Source organism: Gopherus evgoodei, chromosome 2, assembly GCF_007399415.2.
Source record: "Gopherus evgoodei ecotype Sinaloan lineage chromosome 2, rGopEvg1_v1.p, whole genome shotgun sequence".
In the NCBI taxonomy this organism is placed as follows: Eukaryota; Metazoa; Chordata; order Testudines; family Testudinidae; genus Gopherus; species Gopherus evgoodei.
In genome coordinates, this window is record NC_044323.1 from 16880259 (window position 1) to 16900844 (window position 20586).

The 20586-nt window shown below is 43.7% G+C and overlaps 1 protein-coding gene across 7 annotated transcripts in view; it reads left to right on the forward strand.

The window, feature by feature from the left end:
• DPP6 (dipeptidyl peptidase like 6) overlaps positions 1–20586 on the forward strand; it is an 863093-nt gene that overhangs the window by 607129 nt on the left and 235378 nt on the right. For all 7 annotated transcript variants that reach the window (XM_030550076.1, XM_030550078.1, XM_030550079.1 and 4 more), the window contains 2 exons: positions 2341–2435; positions 8249–8323. In XM_030550076.1, coding sequence (XP_030405936.1) covers positions 2341–2435; positions 8249–8323 — 170 coding nt within the window. The remainder of the gene's footprint in view (positions 1–2340; positions 2436–8248; positions 8324–20586) is intronic.

Sequence of the window (20586 nt, forward strand, 5' to 3'; positions counted from 1 at the left end):
GATCGATATATCGCGTCTAATCTAGACGCGATATATCGATCCTCGAGCACGCTTATATCCGGAACTCCATCAACCCCAACGGAGTTCCGGAATCGACACGGAGAGCCACGAACATCGATCCCGCGCCGTCTGGACGGGTGAGTAATCCGATCTTAGATATTCGACTTCAGCTACGTTATTCACGTAGCTGAAGTTGCGTATCTAAGATCGATTTCCCCCCCCTAATCTGGACCAGCCCTTAGTCTTAAAGGTGTCACAGGACTCTCTGTTGCTTTTTTACAGATCCAGACTAACACGGCTACCCCTCTGAGATCTGTCTGAATAGTTATCACTGTTTTCCAAATGCCTGTGACAATGAAACATGAGACTATTGGTTTTTTTAAAAAATAATTATCAGGAATTTGGGAAGAATTGCGCTGTTAAATTTTCATTTATTGTCAGTTGTATCCCTTAGAAGAAGCTGAGGCCTGGGGTGCATACACATAGCTGCCATGGATTCCATACAAGGCAGACTTTGGCACAGCTGTCTTTCCTAGGTTCTACTATAGCACCTATCACCTTGTGCAAGTTCCAGTGAAGTCAGTGAATGGAATCCCATTGATTTAAGGGGAACCCTACGAGCTGCATATGCCCCTTACTTAGGCATTTACCAATATGGAAACGCTATCCATGTTAGACTGTTGGTACCCCCTTTTGTTTCAGCCCAAACAAGAAAAATACATTTCAAGTGTGTGCTACAGAGATTTGTGGAAATTACACTTGACAATACAAAATGAGTAAACTAAGGGAATGTAAAGCAAAGCATACAAGTCTATAAATAAGAAGTCACAGCCCTAGTTTATCTTTTGTGAATCTTGCACCTTTTCAATTCTTTTTTATTGTGGTATTGATGATGAAAATAGCTGGGGGGCATGTTTGTTCTATAGGCAGCTGATGGGGATTCATGCACTGATAAGAGATTAATTTTTTCTACTTTATTACCTGTAAATGGGTCATAAGACTTCTTATCTTCTACACTGTACCAATTATATTGCAATGGTATTTTATTCAAATAGAAGTGATGGGTTGCATGCAAATATAGAAATATGCTAAGCAACGTTACTTGTACTAATAATGTTGTACAGTTAAACAATACCTTCTATCCAGAATAGAGGTGCATAGAGCAGATGGCTTTTGGATTTGGATTAGATTTAGGTTAAAATTTGAGGCCAGAATAAGACTAGAGTTTAGATTCAGGTTTGGATTTGACAGTCTTGGGATCTTGTGAGCTGTTCTCATAAGATTTTGCCCCAAGCTGGTAGAATTCTCATGAGACTACCTGATCACATTGGGCTGAAATATCTTAAATGCAGCTGCATCCAAAACAGAAAGAGGGTCCAGTTGGCTCAGGCTAAGGTTTAAATTAGTGAAAGGAGAAGGTGAGAGAACAATCAGCTCCCTTCCTCCCCAAGCTAATCAATGAGTGGCTAGAAACTCTGAAGGGGAGAGGCACCTCTGCATCCCCTCAGCATGTATTCTCCTCCGCATTCAACTGGGACTGTCCCACTCACTGCTGGCCCAATCAATTTTCCCACCTGTTGAGGCAGGTGTGTGGCATTTTAAGACAGGAAATGAAGAATTACTTCCCTAATTGGAACTAGAAAGGGGAATTTAAGCAGCTAAAATATAATAGCTCAAGTTCTTAATTCAGCTAGGTCTGAAAGGTGTAATGTGATCTTTTAATGACAAAGTGGTCAGGACCTCAGTTTTAGGTTTTATTTGAAAGGCACTGTCTCCAGCAGCAGGCTCTTATGGAGTGCAAGGACATTACTGACTCTAGAGAAGAGATCCACCTTCAAACACCCCTTTGTGCAGTGCCATGATTTTTTCCCGATGTTCTCCCATCAAAGTACTGATTGAGCCCAACCCTCATCTAAAGGACCCTCGCAAACCTCACCACCTTCCTGTCATTGCTTTGACCTGGCTTTCTGTAAGATAAACATACAGTGCTCTCCCTCTTGCTCTGCACATGTGTATGTGTATATAATTTAAAAAATCTGAACGAAAACACTCTCTTGCACACACTTCTCCCCCGGAGAGAGGATGAGAGAACGGAAACATCACAGATGTTAGTAATGTCACTTAGTGCACTTCTGGAAGGAACTCAGAGACAACAGTCATGAGCAGGTTTTGAAAACATGTAAAGAATAGATTAGAATAAGTGTGGTATAAGAACAATAAACAGAATAGAAAACAGCAGTTCTTTTTAGCACAAATCCATAGTAGTTCTATGTAAATAAGCAACTTCACTGGCTAAAATCTGTCCAATTTCCTTTATGTTCTTTTTTCTTTTTCCTGCAGATAAAGAATTCATTTATAGAAACCAGAATGGCTCTGTGATCCTGCGGAATGTTGAAACAAACAATTCAATGGTATTAATAGAAAACAAAAAAATAGTAAGTATCTTTGTAATAAGCAGGATAATTTCACAGTTTTCTTGCATTCAGGTCAGTAAAGTAGAAAATGACATTTAATTTTCAACTTCATGTATTTCCAAGCAGAATATTATGGACTAAGCAACTACAGATAATGTGAAATGGATTCTGTGCTTTCTTTGTTAAACCAGAAGCTCAGTTTTCTTCTGTGTGCAGAAAACTCTCTACTACATGTATTTGAAACAAACCTTGCATATCATATGTCATTGAAAGAGAAATACCTTAGGCTTTTACACAGTTACTTTACAGAACTTTGCAATTATGTATTTATAATTTGCTTTACACTGCTAGGACTTATTCCTCCTCTCCCCCCCCCCCCCCCCCCCGCTGCCCATACACAGAGAGCACAAATATTTCTTCAAACACTTGGGAGATACTGATTTCATTTGAACAGTAATGAAATTATAAACAGAAATTTTGTTTAAAACATCTAGAGCAATGTAATGGGGTTACTGCATATTGGGCTACAGGGAAAAATTGAATGGGTTATTGGAATACGGTGTTAGTAAGGGGTTCCTGTAGTAAGCTGAGAGAACCAATTGATATGTAAGACAGAATTGTATCTATGCAGAAGATAATGAAAAAGTTTTGTAACATTAAATCATATACCAAATGAACACAGAGTGATGACAAAACTAACGTTAAATACCAGAACATTACCAACGTTTGCTGTAAAAATGAATAGATCAAGTTAGTAAAAGTCAATTGCCTGTCATAAAAAGTACTCTTGTATTTACACTAGTGATGAAATATGAGCCTCATTGTCTTTCTAAAATTAATGCTCATGCATTTGAGCTGAAGACATTCTGGATGAGAAGCTAATACTGCAAATTAATATCGTACACCACTCCACTATAGACAAAAGATCCCTATCACTTTGGACGACCTGTTCGGCCTATCTCATCTCTGGTTCAGATCATTCCCACATAATTGTATCCATCAAGGGGATACCAGAGGCATTTAAACACCTCAGTCAGGAACATGATATAAATGCCTATCTACGCTGGGGTGAAAGGTGCAGAAGACCTCAAAACCCAGTACTCAATTGGAGAGAGCAGAGCTGAATATCAGTGGTATATTGCCTCCTTCTCTGATGCTGTGAAAGCCCTTCTGGAGATATAGCCCTGACAGAATTAACTCTTCTAGTCATTCATCCCCTCCTGCTGAGTTTTCAAGGCCAGGCAATGATGAAGGGAAACAGCAGCAATTCTCTAGATGAAGTTGCCTTGGAAGGCAGAAAGCAAAGTGGTTTGTGGGATATTGCTGAGGGTCTGATTCTCTGCGCAGATGCCTGAGTCCTCTGTTAATGCACTTAGATATGTAGAATTTCTCCCTTTTGCTGCACCCGAATCCCTTCAGAAAAGATTATGTAGCAGAAAACAGAAAAGGACGCAGAGGTTACAGTGGACAAGACGCTGGATATCAGTCAACAGTGTGCCCTTGTTGCCAAGAAGGCTAATGGCATTTTGGGCTGTGTAAGTAGGGGCATTGCCAGCAGATCGAAGGATGTGATCATTCATCTCTATCCAACATTGGTGAGACCTCATCTGGAGTACTGTGTCCAGTTTTGGGCCCGATACTACAAGAAGGATGTGGAAAAATTGGAAAGAATTCAGCGGAAGGCAACAAAAATTATTAGGGGGCTGGAGCACATGACTTATGAGGAGAGGCTGAGGGAAATGGGATTGTTTAGTCTGCAGAATAGAAGAACGGGGGGTGGGGGGGAGGATTTGACAGCTGCTTTCAACTACTTGAAAGAGGGTTCCAAAGAGGATGAATCTAGACTGTTCTCAGTGGTACCAGATGACAGAACACGGAGTAATGGTCTCAAGTTGCAGTGGGGGAGGTTTAGGTTGGACATTAGGAAAAACTTTTTCACTAGGAGGGTGGTGAAGCACTGGAATGGATTACCTGGGGAGGTGGTGGAATCTCCTTCCTTGGAGGTTTTTAAGGTCAGGCTTGACAAAGCCCTGGCTGGGATGATTTAGTTGGGGATTGGTCCTTCTTTGAGCATGGAGTTGGACTAGATTACCTCCTGAGGTCCCTTCCAACCCTGATATTCTATGATTTTGTGAAAGCCTGCTGCCTCAAAGCTAAGTGTTTATTACCTAACTTTGACCCCGTATATTGGAGGGATTGGGCCTTCTCTTACCCATATACACCATGCTCCCAATGCTAAGCCATTTTGCTCTAAGTTGCACTGACTGGAAACATCCATCAAGAGGCCATTTTGCCAGCCAACAATCGCATTCCCATATGCAGGGGAATCCCCACATGGCTGGTAGAGCTGCTTTTTTGCTTGCTCTGCAGGGTTAGAATGGTGCAAAGCACTGTCAAAGAATCCACTGCCCTTTGACAGCAAACTTTTGTTGTTCCAAGTTTTGGTGCAGTCAAAGGTTCTTCTCCTTCCAAGATCCCAGAAATATGTCTGGTCACAAAAGCAGAACAAAGGTTAGATAGATTTAACATAATTGTCCAACAGCTGTTAAAAAGAGCTCTGGAAATTGTGGACTGAATTTTGCCACCCAATTCCCCCCGCCCCCCTCCCCCCAAAAAAACTAAACCAAAACAAAAAACAACAGCAACAAAAAACAACCTACAAGAAAGCCTTGTTCAGAAACCTGTTTGGCTTCAAGAAAATACTAAAACCACATTTCATATTGACTTCACGCTGCAGTAATCTCATTTTCCTCATACATAGTTCTAGCAGTGTCAATGTTTTAACTATGCCTAAAAGATCTGTCTAAAAGCAATACTGAAGTACTGTCTTCAAGCTTTTTATCATTGTGCTATATCCAGCTTTAAAGGTCACATGTTTTCATTTTACCTTCACACCTTGCTATGCCTCCGAGGCTGTACTGTTTTACCATAACTTTGTCCACAAGCAGACGCTGCATAGCTAATTACATCAATGACTGATTCCCTGGCACCTTTACAAAGACATGCACATTCTGTTGAACCACAGAAATTCATGTCAGGGAGCTAAAAAGGGGAGAATAAATCAACCACATCTGCCTTCGAGCACATACCACTAGTGTCCTGATGTATATGTTAGACCTGTGAAATAAGGGTCTGGTCTTGGTTTTCATATTTTCAGCTTGCAAGAAAGCCCATAGTCATCCAGCTATTTCTTTGTTTAGTAGTTCAGCTCTATAATACAGTAAATATTCATGCTTTCCTCCTAGGAAACCCCCATGATTTTTCCCTATTCATTTCCCACCTGCCTCAAAGGCCACATGTTGAGGTGCCTCTCTTCCCTGGCAATGACTGTTGAATGGAAGTTTCTCCAGAACCTATCCATTGTGCTTTATGGGTCAGTGCAGAGCACTGTCACACAGTATATGCTTCCTCTAATATGGCCTAAAAGCACCATCAGCCCGTGAACAGACTGAATATCGTTTTCATCCATTCTCTGCATGACAGCACCACGTGCTGGATCTAGACCAGCAGGCTGTCTCTGTTGAATACTTTCTGCCAACTGTATATACAACAATTGTTCCTATAACTGCTTTATGCAGTTTTTCCCACGGAGAGCATCAGCTGTGCTCTGTGTAGAGGAATTGACAATTTCCTTTAATAGTTGACTTTTCTTAGCTGAATTTATGAGAGTTTTATTTTCTGTGGCTTCAAATAGCCTTTCACTGTCTGCTCTTTATTCCACTGGTTCTTAATTTTTGGACATACCATAATAGAAAGATAGTCTGCAGACTAACCCTCCTTCCAACTCCCCAGCCCCCTACTACTTTGTTTTTCCCCAGAAAAATATTTTAATTCTGCAGATCACCAACGGGGGTTCTCCAGCCCAATTGATGGCAGTCCATGGACCTGCTATAGAACCCCTGCTCTAACTTATTCAGATGTTACAATAACACTGTGACTTACCTTACCATCAAGAGTTATTGTGTGCAGGACCTCACACAATATTCTGAATGTGTCCTCCTTTGTTTGGTGCTAGAAGATCTTCCTCTCTGTTACATGGGCCCCTGTCTCCAAAAACTGCAGAGCTGTATTCACTTTCTCTTTACTGCTCTTCGTGCCCTGTGCTGGAGGTTTTAGATTTGTTCTTTGGGGAAGAGCCTTTTCTCATGTGTCGTTTTATCATATAGCCGCTGAAGGAACATCTCATTTTTGGTGGTTTTCCCTTTGTCTCACTACCTTAAACTGTACAGTATAAGAATCGTATCTTCCTATGCTTCTAGACTGCCTAGTTTGTCATGGATTTTATTATCCATCTTATTTACATTGACTTATTCCTTCAATCCCATCCACCCACTTCTTTCATCCTAGTCTTGTGTCAGAGCAACTTTCATTGTCTTGGCACAGATTCCTTCCTTCGCATTATTAATATATCAGCAAACAAAATCTGTCTTCATGCTGACAGTGCTGCCTGGCACACTCCTACAGGCACCCCTCCAGTCTAAACCACTTTCACTGCTCACTGCCCTCTGCCTTTGAATAGCTCGTCTGATTCTTAATGCACTCAAACCTGCTCACTGACCCTGTGAAGGACTTCTTTGTGTGATACTGTCTGCTTGCACTATGTCCAAGATCCTACTTCATTGTGTTTCTTGGTAATCTCTCAAAAAATTCCGTCCAATTTGTTATGTGGAAGAAAAGGATTTAAAAGCAAGAGGATGAAAGGCATATTAGAGTGACCTCTCTTTGGCCTTGGGGGTGTTGGAGCTGGCACTGCATATTAAAACCACAGAGGAAAGGGGAAGGGAGATCTGCACTAGACAAATTAGAAGCAGAGGAGGGATGAGACATTGCCAGACAAGTATCTGGAGCAGCTGTATATTAATGGTAATGCAAGGGCTAATTTTAGGCACAGCCCTCAGGAAAGGCTGACGCATAAACTACATCACCCCAGAACCAATTTTGGGAGACATGGTGACTCAGAGAGCCCTGTGAGGAACAATCCCTGCCCTGATTCTGCCTTGCTCTCTCCAGGGGTGGGTGGTGATAGTGCTTTATGGTTGGCCTGTACCAGCAGTGATTTACTATTCCCCCACCCCTATTTGGTGGCTCAAATACCTCGGTCAGTGACTGGGGAGAATTGGGTGGAACCAAGGCTTCTCCCATGTCCCATTGCTTCTCATTCACTTCCTGCCCTTCAGCTACAGGAAGAAGTAAACAAATAAGTAGGCCTGTTTACCCCTGTGCTGTCAGGCCCAAGATAGTCTGCACAGGCATGCAAGGGGGGTTCTTACTCCATGGGCAGGCACAGCCCAAATCACACTGTAGCTTTTATGCAGAGTATTGGGCATGTCCCAGGTATAGAAGATGCAGGGGTCACTGCCTCAGGAGCTTACACACTGAGGAGAAAACAACAACACAGGCTCAGCCACTGAGGGGAAGAGAAGAACAGAGTCCTCTCCAGCTTTTACTATCCTGTGTTTTCTGTCCTCATGCTAACATGCATTCACACCTAGTTCCCACCCCATCAGCTTTTTGCATAGGACTACACCTATGTGGCACTGTAGATGGATGTTAGTATGAGGGAAGGAAATGAGTAGGGGAGAAAAACACGTGAGCGAGACATAGTACTGAGTCTCCATGGGGTGTGCAGGTTTAAGGGGACATGCACAGCTGTGTATGAGCTGTTCGCCTTTTTATCAAGACAAGGTAGGATTTACAAGTGTCTTCTAAAAAAATGAAGTCAGACAGTACTTCCCTCCCTCCCCCCATGACGAGCATGAAAATAGTTTGACATACATATGCGGCTTTAGAACTACAAAATCACTTGTATTTTAACATCTGATTATTTTTTTTAGGTCTCTTTAAAGGCCATTCGCTATGAAGTGTCACCTGATCGGGAGTATGCTCTTTACGCATTTGACGTTGAACCCGTAAGTACATAGATTTCATCAGCAAAATACAATTAATCACTTTTCCCACTTTGATTCTGATACAGTATTTAACTTCATTCATCATTATAGAACAAAGACAGAATGAAAAGCCCCTCATTGCCATAAAATATATTCTCCAAGTGTGTGTCACTGCAATCTAATAGAGGGGAAAGGTATAAATAACACCATGGGGTAACACTGTCAATGCCAGAGGTTTATACAGTTTGGGAGGGAGATTGTAAGGACACGTCTTTGCTACAAGGATTTCTGTTCCCCTTTAGTGTAATTCTTTTCCATGACTCCTTCCTCGCTCACACCATACATTTCTTCCTAAGAGCAAAAAGCAACTGTCAGTATCTCCCACAGCTGAAATAATACATTAATTATAGTGTCACTGTTCCCAGTGCTGCAGTTAAGGTTGAGCTATCGCTTTCATTATAAAGCCCTTTTTTCAGAGATTTATACATAAGTCATCCATAAAAATTCACCTCTGGCAACTACTAAGTTTTAGATTAGGGCTATTTTTATTTTTTTTATTAAGTTACAAGGAGAAAAACTGTAGCTTGGTTACTTTTAATGATCATTAAATAAGAGGAAACGAGACATTGCCTGGCTCCGGATGCTCTCTTTGGGCTTCCATAATGTTTTGTTTTCCTTTTAAACTGAAGGAATCTGAAGATTCTGAATGATGAGTGTGTGGTCCTATCTCGGGATGCTATAAACCGCACAAGTTGTGCTTTCAGAGTTTACAGTAGCACCAGAAACTCTCAGTGGAAATCAGTCACTCTGCCTGTTGTGGAGGGGTTGTTGTTTTTTCCTGTATAATGACATAATTACCCAAAGGACCAGCACATTTCTGCTGCTTTAGTAGAGGTTGTAGTCCCGGTTCTCATTTTACTTACTCCAATATCTTCACTGGAGTTATTCCTAATTCCCTGTGGGGTAAAGAACAGAAGAGTCATGCCTGGTGCTGTTAGAAAAAGGTCAGGTAAAATTATGGTGTCATCTTTGAGGGTGATTTTTAAAGCAAGGGTCTCAAACTCAAATGACCACGAGGGCTGCATGAGGACTAGTGCCTTGGCCCGAGGGTCACATCACTGACACTCATCCCTTTCTGCCTCCGGCCCCGCCCCCGCCCCCACTCTACTCCTTCCATGAGGCCCCACCCCTGCCCTGCCTCTTCCTGCCCCTTCCCTGCCCCCATTCCAACCCCTTCCCTGAAGTCCTCACCCCAACTCTGCCCCCTCCCTGCCCCCGGGGGGCGCAGGAGGGGTATGGGGTGTGATGGGGGCTCAGGGCAGGGAGTTGTGGTGCAGGAGGTGTTCAGGGTATGGCAGAGGGCTCAGGGCAGGAAGTTGTGGGGTGGGGTGCAGGAGGTGTGCAGGGTACGGCAGGGGGTTCGGGTGCAGGGTGCGGCAGTGGGGTCAGGGCAGGGAGTTGGGATGTGGGGTGCAGGAGGGGTGAGGGATACAGCAGGGGTTTGAGGTGCAGGGTGTGGCAGGGGGCTCAGAGCAGGGAGCTGGGGTGCAGGAGGGTGTTGGATGTGGCAGGGAGCCATGTTTAGACCTCTGTTTTAAAGGCTGCTTGGTGTGGGAGGCTACCTGCTAGAAAATGGTCCTTAGTGCAGATTTCACTGTATGCTGCTTTAAAACCCGTCTTAACGTACATTTTCCCAGAAGGTTAGCACAGTTCAGAGTGAGCCGTTCCAGACTTTGGAAGGGAATGCAACTTTCTTAAATTAAAAAATACTGACAAATACTGAAAACTGCCTAATGCTACACTTACCCAAGCAAGCAGAATATGCCCCTAAGAATCCCCTGACCAGTTATCATAACCTTAGTTCCAGATTTGAACCTTAGCGTTCAAAATATGGGGGTTAGCATGAAAACCTCCAAGCTTAGTTACCAGCTTGGACCTGGTACTTGCTGCCACCACCCAAAAAATTAGAGTGTTTTGGGGCACTCTGGTCCCCCTGAAAACCTTCCCTGGGGACCCCAAGACCCAAATCCCTTGAGTCTCACAACAAAGGGAAATAATCCTTTTTCCCTTCCCCCCTCCAGGTGCTCCTGGAGAGATACACAGACACAAGCTCTGTGAATCCAAACAGAGTGACTCCCCCTCTCCGTTCCCAGTCCTGGAAACAAAAAGTACTTTCCTCTTCACCCAGAGGGAATGTAAAATCAGGCTAACAAATCCAACACACACAGATCTCCCCTGATTTCTTCCTCCCACCAATTCCCTGGTGAGTACAGACTCAATTTCCCTGAAGTAAAGAAAAACTCCAACAGGTCTTAAAAGAAAGCTTTATATAAAAAGAAAAAAAAATACATACAAATGGTCTCTCTGTATTAAGGTGACGAAATGCAGGGTCAATTGCTTAAAAGAATATTGAATAAACAGTCTTATTTAAAAAGAATACAAATCAAAGCACTCCAGCACTTATATTCATGCAAATACCAAAGAAAAGAAACCATATAACTTACTATCTGATCTCTTTGTCCTTACACTTAGAAACAGAAGATTAGAAAACAGAAACTACTTCTCCAAAGCTCAGAGAAAGCAGGCAGACAGACAAAGACTTAGACACAAACTTCCCTCCACCCAGAGTTGAAAAAAAATCCTGTTTCCTGATTGGTCCTCTGGTCAGGTGCTGCAGGTGAAAGAGACATTAACCCTTAGCTATCTGTTTATGACACGCCCCCCAAATTGCAGACAGTGGGGAAGCTCACTGGCGGCGATTTACTCCTAGAACTTTAAAATAAACAGATTAATACAACACATGCACCTTTACATATACCACTAAGTATATAACTAACAGACCTGTACATTTTAAGAACACTTTTTAACTACTGAATTTTGGGAAACTCTCACGGGAGAGAGCATCAGCAACTTTGTTAGAAGCTCCTGTGATGTGTTGAATTTTAAAATCAAAATTTTGGAGAGCTAAACTCCAACGAAGAAGTTTCTTCTTGTTTTCCTTGGCAGTATGAAGCCACTTTAGTGCAGCATGGTCAGTTTGTAGTTTGAACCGCCGTCCCCAAACATATGGGCGTAGCTTTTTCAGGGCGTACACAATGACATAGCATTCCTTTTCACTGACTGACCAGTGAGTTTCCCTCTCAGACAGTTTCTTGCTGAGAAACACGACAGGATGGAAGTTGTGATCTGTTGCTTCCTGCATGAGCACTGCTCCTATACCACGCTCAGATGCATCTGTGGTTACTAGGAATGGCTTGTCAAAGTCCGGGGCCCTGAGCACAGGGTCAGACATGAGCATCGCCTTAAGCTGGGTAAAGGCCTTTTGACACTCATCAGTTTACTTAACGGCATTTGGCTGGGTCTTTTTGGTCAGGTCGGTCAATGGGGCAGCGATTTGGCTGTAGTGTGGTACAAATCGCCTGTAGTATCCGGCCAAGCCTAAGAAGGATTGGACCTGTTTCTTTGACCTTGGGACAGGCCACTTTTGGATAGCATCCACCTTGGCCTGTAGGGGGTTTATGGTTCCTTGACCCACCTGGTGCCCCAGGTAAGTCACTCTGTTTTGGCCTATTTGACACTTTTTGGCCTTAACAGTTAGTCCTGCCTGCCTGATGCGCTCAAAGACCTTTTCCAGGTGTAGTAGGTGTTTGGGCCAGGAGTCTGAAAAAATGGCCACATCATCGAGGTAGGCAACTGCAAATTCTCCCAGTCCAGCTAGTAGACCATCTACCAGCCTCTGGAAGGTGACGGGTGCATTTCGAAGGCCGAAAGGAAGGACATTGAATTCATACACCCCCGCATGGGTGACGAATGCTGACCTCTCCTTGGCAGGTTCATCTAGCGGTACTTGCCAGTACCCCTTGGTTAAGTCTATTGTAGAGATGAACTGGGCACGTCCCAACTTCTCCAATAGCTCATCGGTGCGTGGCATTGGATAGTTGTCCGGACGAGTTACAGCATTTAGCTACGGTAGTCCACGCAAAAGCGTATTTTTCCATCTGGTTTGGGTACCAGAACCACTGAAGATGCCCATGCACTGGTAGATGGGCGGATTATACCCATCTGTAGCATGTTCTGGATTTCCCATTCTATAGCAGCTTGGGCATGAGGAGACACCCGGTAGGGTGGGGTTCTGATTGGGTGAGCATTACCTGTATCAATGGAGTGGTATGCCCGTTCAGTCCGTCCTGGGGTGCTACCTGGTTGGCCAAGTCTTCCCCCAGTAGCATGGGGATAGGATAATTGTCATAGACTGCAAAAGTCCACATTCCTGACCAGCCTTTGTACTGGACAGGCAGTTGAGCTGTAGGCAAGTCTACAGCTTGTGACATGAAGGGGTAAATTGTCACTTGGGCCTTTCGGTTGATGAATTTGGGGTCAACGAAGGATTGGTGGATAGCTGACACTTGTGCCCCCGTGTTTCTCCATGCAGTAACCTTTTTTCCGCCCACTCTTAAATTTTCCCTTCGCTCCAAGGGTATTTGAGAGGCATCCGGGCCTGGGGATCTTTGGTGTGATGGTGGTGTAATGAATTGCACTCGCATGGTGTTCTTGGGACAGTTGGCCTTGATATGTCCCAGTTCATTACACTTAAAGCATCTTCCATCTGATGAGTTACTGGGCTGAGGTGAGTTACTGGAGACTGGTGAGGTGGAAGGGTAGGGTGTCTGTGGCTTTACTTGGGTGGTATGTGGGGTCTTTGGCTGTCCTCGGTTGTAGGGTTTATCGTCTGTGTGCCCCCTGGGGTAATCGCTCCCCTTGACAGTAGCTTTTTTGCTTTCTGCCAGTTCCATCCATTTGGCTCCAATTTCCCCCGCCTCAGTGAGATCTTTGGGTTTTTCATCTTGTATGTACCGTGTGATGTTTTCAGGAACACCATCCAAGAACTGCTCCATTTGTATGAGGAGGTGCAGTTCTTCCAAGGTTTGAACGTTGTTTCCTGTTATCCAGGCCTCATAGTTTTTTGCAATGTAGTAGGCGTGTTTGGGAAATGACACCTCTGGTTTCCACTTTTGGGTTCTGAAGCGCCGACGGGCATGATCTGGGGTTATCCCCATTCTGTATCTGGCCTTGGTTTGAAAAAGTTTATAGTCATTCATTTGCTGCTTAGGCATTTCAGCTGCCACCTCTGCTAAAGGTCCACTGAGCTGTGACCTCAATTTTACCATGTACTGGTCTTCGGGGATGTTGTACCCAAGACAGGCTCTTTCAAAATTTTTCAAGAAGGCCTCGGTGTCATCACCTGCCTTGTAGGTGGGAAATTTCCTGTGCTGTGGAGCAATAATTGGCGCCGGGTTGTTAGGGTTGGCTGGCACATGCAGCCCAGCTTTTGCCAACTCTAGTTCATGTTTTCTCTGTTTCTCCTTCTCTTCATTCTCTTTTTGTTGTTTTTCCATTTCTTTTTGTTGTTTTTCCATTTCTTTTTGGTGTTTTTCCATGTCTCGGCGGTGGGCCGCCTCTTCTTTTGCTTGTTTCCTTCGGTAGGCCACCTCTTCTTCTTCTTGTTTTCTTTTGTGTGCTGCCTCTTTGATTTGTTCTTCTCTTTCTTTCATCTCCATTTGTTGCCTGTGTTCAGCTTCTTTGAATTGCTCTTCGGCCTCAATTTTTGCCTTAGAAATCATGATTCCTGTTTTCTTGTGTTGGGGTGCCCTCCGGTGTTTATCTTCTGAACTGCAGGTTCTCTGTTGCCTCCTGAAGTCTGCCTAGCAACAGTGCCTTTAGCTAATCTTCAATGTTAAGTAAACCTGAAAAACCACTTTATTTGCATGTATATAGTGCTGGTAATGACTCCTAATGGGAGTGCTATTGCATGACAAAAGACCTGTAACAGCTCCTTAATGGCTTCTTGCTTAACATGCAAGCCACAAACTGCCAGAGAGAGCAGAAAGAAAAATTTCTCTCTGGTTCCCTTTTAAAAACCAAACTGTTTCTCTCTGCTAAAAAGCCCTTAGCAGAGAAGAGAAAAATATAATATTCCTACTGGCTTCTGGATTCTGTCTATATCCCACCCGCTGCCACTCATATCATAACCTTAGTTCCAGATTTGAACCTTAGCGTTCAAAATATGGGGGTTAGCATAAAAACCTCCAAGCTTAGTTACCAGCTTGGACCTGGTACTTGCTGCCACCACCCAAAAAATTAAAGTGTTTTGGGGCACTCTGGTCCCCCTGAAAACCTTCCCTGGGGACCCCAAGACCCAAATCCCTTGAGTCTCACAACAAAGGGAAATAATCCTTTTTCCCTTCCCCCCTCCAGGTGCTCCTGGAGAGATACACAGACACAAGCTCTGTGAATCCAAACAGAGTGACTCCCCCTCTCCGTTCCCAGTCCTGGAAACAAAAAGTACTTTCCTCTTCACCCAGAGGGAATGTAAAATCAGGCTAACAAATCCAACACACACAGATCTCCCCTGATTTCTTCCTCCCACCAATTCCCTGGTGAGTAGAGACTCAATTTCCCTAAAGTAAAAAAAAACTCCAACAGGTCTTAAAAGAAAGCTTTATATAAAAAGAAAAAAAAATACATACAAATGGTCTCTGTATTAAGGTGACAGAATACAGGGTCAATTGCTTAAAAAAATATTAAATAAACAGCCTTATTTAAAAAAAATACAAATCAAAGCACTCCAGCACTTATATTCATGCAAATACCCAAAAAAAACCCATATAACTTACTATCTGATCTCTTTGTCCTTACACTTAAAAACAAAAAATTAAAAAACAAAAACTACTTCTCCAAAGCTCAGAGAAAGCAGGCAAACAAACAAAGACTTAGACACAAACTTCCCTCCACCCAAAGTTAAAAAAAAATCCTGTTTCCTGATTGGTCCTCTGGTCAGGTGCTGCAGGTAAAAGAGACATTAACCCTTAGCTATCTGTTTATAACACCAGTGTCTCTGATAATTATGACAGACATGGAGGAAAGGAGTGGATTAGATACTGCCAGTAAAAATGCTGGGCCCACATTGTCCACTTCTGGGGTTAAACAGGACAAAAAAGCTCAGAGGGAGAAAACTCTCAAGATGTGTCTCAGTTTTCTCCAAATTCTTCTGAGAATGAGGGTGGGGTTTGTATCCCTGCATAAGAAGCAAAAAAGCCAACAGATCCCCATTCCCCTGAAATCTACGCAGACCTCAGAAGATATACAAGAGGCCAGGATCATTTTACACAGTAGCTCTGCGACTCTACACCAGTTCAAGGGCCCTTGCGGATCAAACCAGGTTCCCTATTTTCAGCAGAATTTCTGTTGCAAGGGAGAGGCCAGGTGTGTTCCTTCCACTGGCCCCTCCCCTCTCCACACTTGCAATCTCAGATCCATGAAGGGTTCTCAATAGGCTCCCGGGAAGGAGTTTGACAGTGGTGTGGAGGTGGAGAACCCTTCCCAGGGATGGATGGCTGGATGGACGGAGGATTCTGTCCACATGCAGAAGTAAGAAGCACCATCTCTTCATGATTTGCTCTTCCTCCTGATGCCTTATGCCATCAGAAGAGAAAAATGGTAGGTTTAAGGATGGAGAGTCATGCTTTGCAAAGATGTCAGAGTGTTTCACACTTGTGATTTTACAGCCATTTGTTTGTAATCTGTATCTCTGCCTTGGTCCCTGTTTACAAACCTGGGCACTTAAGTTAGGATGCTCCTTTCTAAATCTGAATGTTCAAATGAGTTTTTAGGCATCACAAGCAGTTATTTGGGCGTCTAAGTGCTGATCTGCATTCCCAGCTGTGACATGAGGCCCCCAACCTTGTAAATTGTTCTCTACAACGTGGCCATATATGAGATTATTATAGCAATAGTTTCCTATTCAAGAGTATTTGTCGTTCAGTGGAAATATCCAGTTCTTAAAGGGAGCTGCACTGGTTCCTTATTTTGCATCCTGAAAGATTATTGAATTTTGCTGTTATCATAGAATATCAGGGTTGGAAGGGACCTCAGGAGGTCATCTAGTCCAACCCCCTGCTCAAAGCAGGACCTAATTCCCAACTAAATCATCCCAGCCAAGACTTTGTCAAGTCTGACTTTAAAAACCTCTAAGAAGGGAGATTCCACTACCTCCCTAAGTGACCCATTCCAGTGCTTCCAGTGCTACTGAAAAAGTTTTTCCTAAAATCCAACCTAAACCTCTCCCACTGCAACTTGAGATCATTACTCCGTGTTCTGTCATCTGGTACCACTGAGAACAGTCTAGATCCATCCTCTTTGGAACCCCTTTTCAAGTAGTTGAAAGCAGCAAATCCCTCCTCATTCTTCTATTCTGCAAACTAAACAATCCCAGTTCCCTCAGCCTCTCCTCATAAGTCATGTGCTCCAGCCCCCTAATCATTTTTGTTGCCCTCCGCTGGATTCTTTCCAATTTTTCCACATCTTCCTTGTAGTGTGGGGCCCAAAACTGGACACAGTACTCCAGATGAGGCCTCACCAATGCCAAATAGAGGGGAATTTTGCAGCGTTAATTGATTTAACCCTGCACCCGTCCACACAACAAAGCCATTTTTGTTGACTTAAAGGGCTCTTAAAATTGATTTCTGTACTCCTCCCTCGACAAAGGGATTAGCGCTGAAATCAACATTGCCAGGTCGAATTTGGGATAGTGTGGACACAATTCGATGGTATTGGCCTCCAGGAGCTATCCCAGAGTACTCCATTGTGACCGCTCTGGACAGCACTTTGAACTCAGATGCATTAGCCAGGTACACAGGAAAAGCCCCGGGAACTTTTGAATTTCATTTCCTGTTTGGCCAGTGTGGCGAACTCAGCAGCACTGGTGACCATGCAGTCCCCCCAGAATCTTTCTACGTCCCCCGTATCATCTCTGTCCCTGAGGTTATTGCAGATTAGAAGGTGAAAAAAAACCGCACTCGCAGTGACGTTTTCCGAGCTCATGTAGTCCTCCAACACTGATAGGGCACAGCGTAATGCATGGAGGCATTCAGTGGCAGAGGCCAGGAAAGAATTGCTGTTTGCTTAATGGCAAAAGTATCGTGCCTCACTAACGATCCTGCCCGAGCCAGATTGCTATGTCAGCCTTGGATGGGGGCATGACTGCTTTGTGAGCAGGAAGGCCATAGATATAGACATTGCATTAGGTAGCTTCTGTAGCTAGAAAAAACATTCCTGTGCATTCGGCGAAGTCTTTGGCAAAAAAAGAGAAGCCCCATAGTGTAGTGGTTATCACGTTCACCTTACTCACGAAAGCCGTGTAGTGTAGTGGTTATCACATTCACCTAACACACGAAACATCTCTGGTTCAAAACCGGGCAGAAACCAGTCACTGTTCCTTTTTCTGACTCCCCTCCTGCATTTTTAGTCTTAGAACAGACTGCGCTGTGAAATTTTACTTTGAATTATATCAATTATGAGTTAAATAATATGGAAGCGCTCTCTCAGTTATAGTCCTGGCTTCCTTATCCTTTCAGCTGTTCTGGTTAGGGGTGGGGGGAAATTTTCATGAAGCCTTTTATAGGGACTAATGCTATCTAGGACTCTGAAATAATCTTAACGTGGCCCATAGAGTGCAATCCTTCGTTCTGGATTTGTCATTCCACAAGTTGAACTGCTCCTTACTACTGTCCAGGCTTCATGAGCCATGGGAGCAAGGGGCAGGCTGGGGTAGGTGCAACCACGTGGTAATGCCAGCTGGAAGAGCAGCCTGAGGCAGAAGCCTCCAACTCACATGATATTCCAGGCAGGACTAAATTTCCATGAGATGAAACTTAATAAGAGAATGACCTGGAGTCACTCCCATTCGGTGCTCTAAGAGGAGGATAGTCGTGTCTGTTCAGGCACCCCTGACTGACCTCACTGAGGTCTGCCAGCTGAGCGGGGCTGAGCGAGACCCCAGCTGGCAGGAGCCAGCCGACGGAGCCCCAGACTGGCAGCGGGCTGAGCCGCTAACCCCGCTGCTGGTCTGGGGCTCCGTCCGCTGACCCGCTCAGCCCGCTGCCTGGCTGGGGTTCCAATCATCCAAGCAGGCAGCAGGCTGAGCAGATCCGGTGGATGGGACCCCAGAAAAAAGGCGTGAAACAATTGTCTGTTGTTGCTTTCACGAGGGGGTAGAGGGGGCTGACGACATGTACCCAGAACGACCTGCGACAAAGTTTTTGTCCCATCAGGCATTGGGAGCTCAACCCAGATTTCCAATGGGCGGTGGAGACTGCGGGAACTGTGAGATAGCTACCCACAGTGCAATGCTCCGGAAGTCGACGCTAGCCTCGGTACTGTGGACGCACTCTGCCGAGTTAATGTTCTTAATGGTCTTAAGCGGGGACACACACAATCAACTGTATAAAATCAATTTCTGAAAAATGGACTTCTATACATTTGACCTAATTTCGTAGTGTAGACATAGTGGAGTGAAAACCAAAGTGGAATACTTGACATGTATTTCTGGTTGAGACGTTTGAATGACAGACATGGGAACCATTGTCTGTATATTTGGATATAGATATTATGGTTGGTCAGATTGCATCAGTTTCCATTGTAATACTGTTTTTGGTTGCTCATGTTTTTTAATCTTTCACCTTTGAGGCTACAGTTTTGTATATATGCTTTCAATGTAGAGATTTTTATTTTTAAGTTTGGGCAAAAAAGGTTTTCACTTTTCTCATTCTGTAAAAAAAAATTAAAATTTTTTTTGCAAGTTTAACAATGCTAGAGTCAAAATGGCTGGGATTTAAAAGTTAGAGTTTGACATGGAAAAGGTCACCATTGTGCCTGTTTTATTCTAGACGAGATTGGTTTTGCATTGACCAGCTTACGGGAAGACTGGGCAGAATTTGATTTTTTATTTGTTGATAATTTCAACAGATCATATCTATGTGTATTTGTAAGCATTTTTTTATTTTTATTTATTTAAGTTTTCTCCATTGCAGGGAGGTAGGAAGGTCACAGAATGGGGATGGGTGGGGGTAAGTGTCAGACAATAATTATTTAATGACCATAGATGTTGAGATTCAAAAAGATAAAAGCTTTATAACTGTTAAAACACAAATTGTCAACATCACATCAAAATATACAAAGTAAATATCCTTAAATGAAACTAAGAAGTTCTCAAGCAGCATGTATCTTACTTTGCTTATCTATAAATTTTAATTATTATTCATGGAAATATTTTTTCATCCGTTTGTTTATGTGCAGTGAAATCTATGTTTATCGACATTTACAGACAAAAATCTAATCCTTCCAAGCCTGCTTGTTAGAATTGCAAAATAGTTCTGAGCATGCTCAGTAGATTTTATTCTGCTTGCTTAGTAAGTGCTCAGCTAAGGAAATGTATGCAGCTAAGTTAACTTTATAATTAGGGTCATCACCTGGGACCATGGTGCACAGGGCAGAACCTTGACTTCATCCCCTGCACTCCATCTGAGGTTGTAAATGAGCAGGGATAAAGCCAGGGCAGTAGTACACCTTATGAGATGCACAGAGGCTGAGTTAAAGGTACACTGGACCAGATCCTCAACCCTGATTAAGTCCTCTTGGTACTGATCCAGTTTAAAGCTGCCTCAGTCGGGCAGCCAGTATTGTGTTGTAATACGACAGGAGCAGAGTTATGTCTCCAATTTCCTGACGCTTGAGCACTTAACCTTGCAATCTCAGTGCAGCTTTTTGTATAGGATAGAAGTAATATACTTGCTAGAGATGGGAGGAGCAGGTGGTGTTTGTATCCTGGATTAAATTTAGGTTAGAGTTTGGATGTTTTAGCACCAAAGTTTCAAACCACCACCATTTGTAACTGTGGCATTATTTTGCCCAGAAAGCCCCTTTGCATTTGGGTCTGACTTGGAACTAAAACTGTAGGATGTCACTCAGGTGATCAGATGCAAAGGCCTTAGCCCCCTGGAATTCAATGGGGTTTGGCTAGAAGGGGATATACTCATTAGCATGCTGGCTTTTCTTTGAGGTTCCTCTTTCTTAAAATGTGCCTGGATTCTAGCCACGAAGTTCAGAGCCTCCAAAATGCATAGGCATATGATGTTTGTGCTGTAGCATGTTGATGTTAAATACATCAAATCTCAAGGTCAGCTCAGCAGATTTATGCCCTGGCAGGAGGCCATACTTGGCCCAGGGGTGTCAGGAAAGGGCACTCTTCTTCACCATTTCTTTCTGCATGTGGTCTGCCCCCACTTGCCAGCTGTACTCCCGGAACACGTTCCTGAAGAGCTGACACTGCAGTCTCTTGAACTGACCCTGCTCCATTCAGGTTGGGCATGTGCCATTCATGCAAGTTATAATGATTTGAACTTCTGCAATGCCTGTCTTCAGAGAACCTCAAAGGGTCCTGCTGGGTT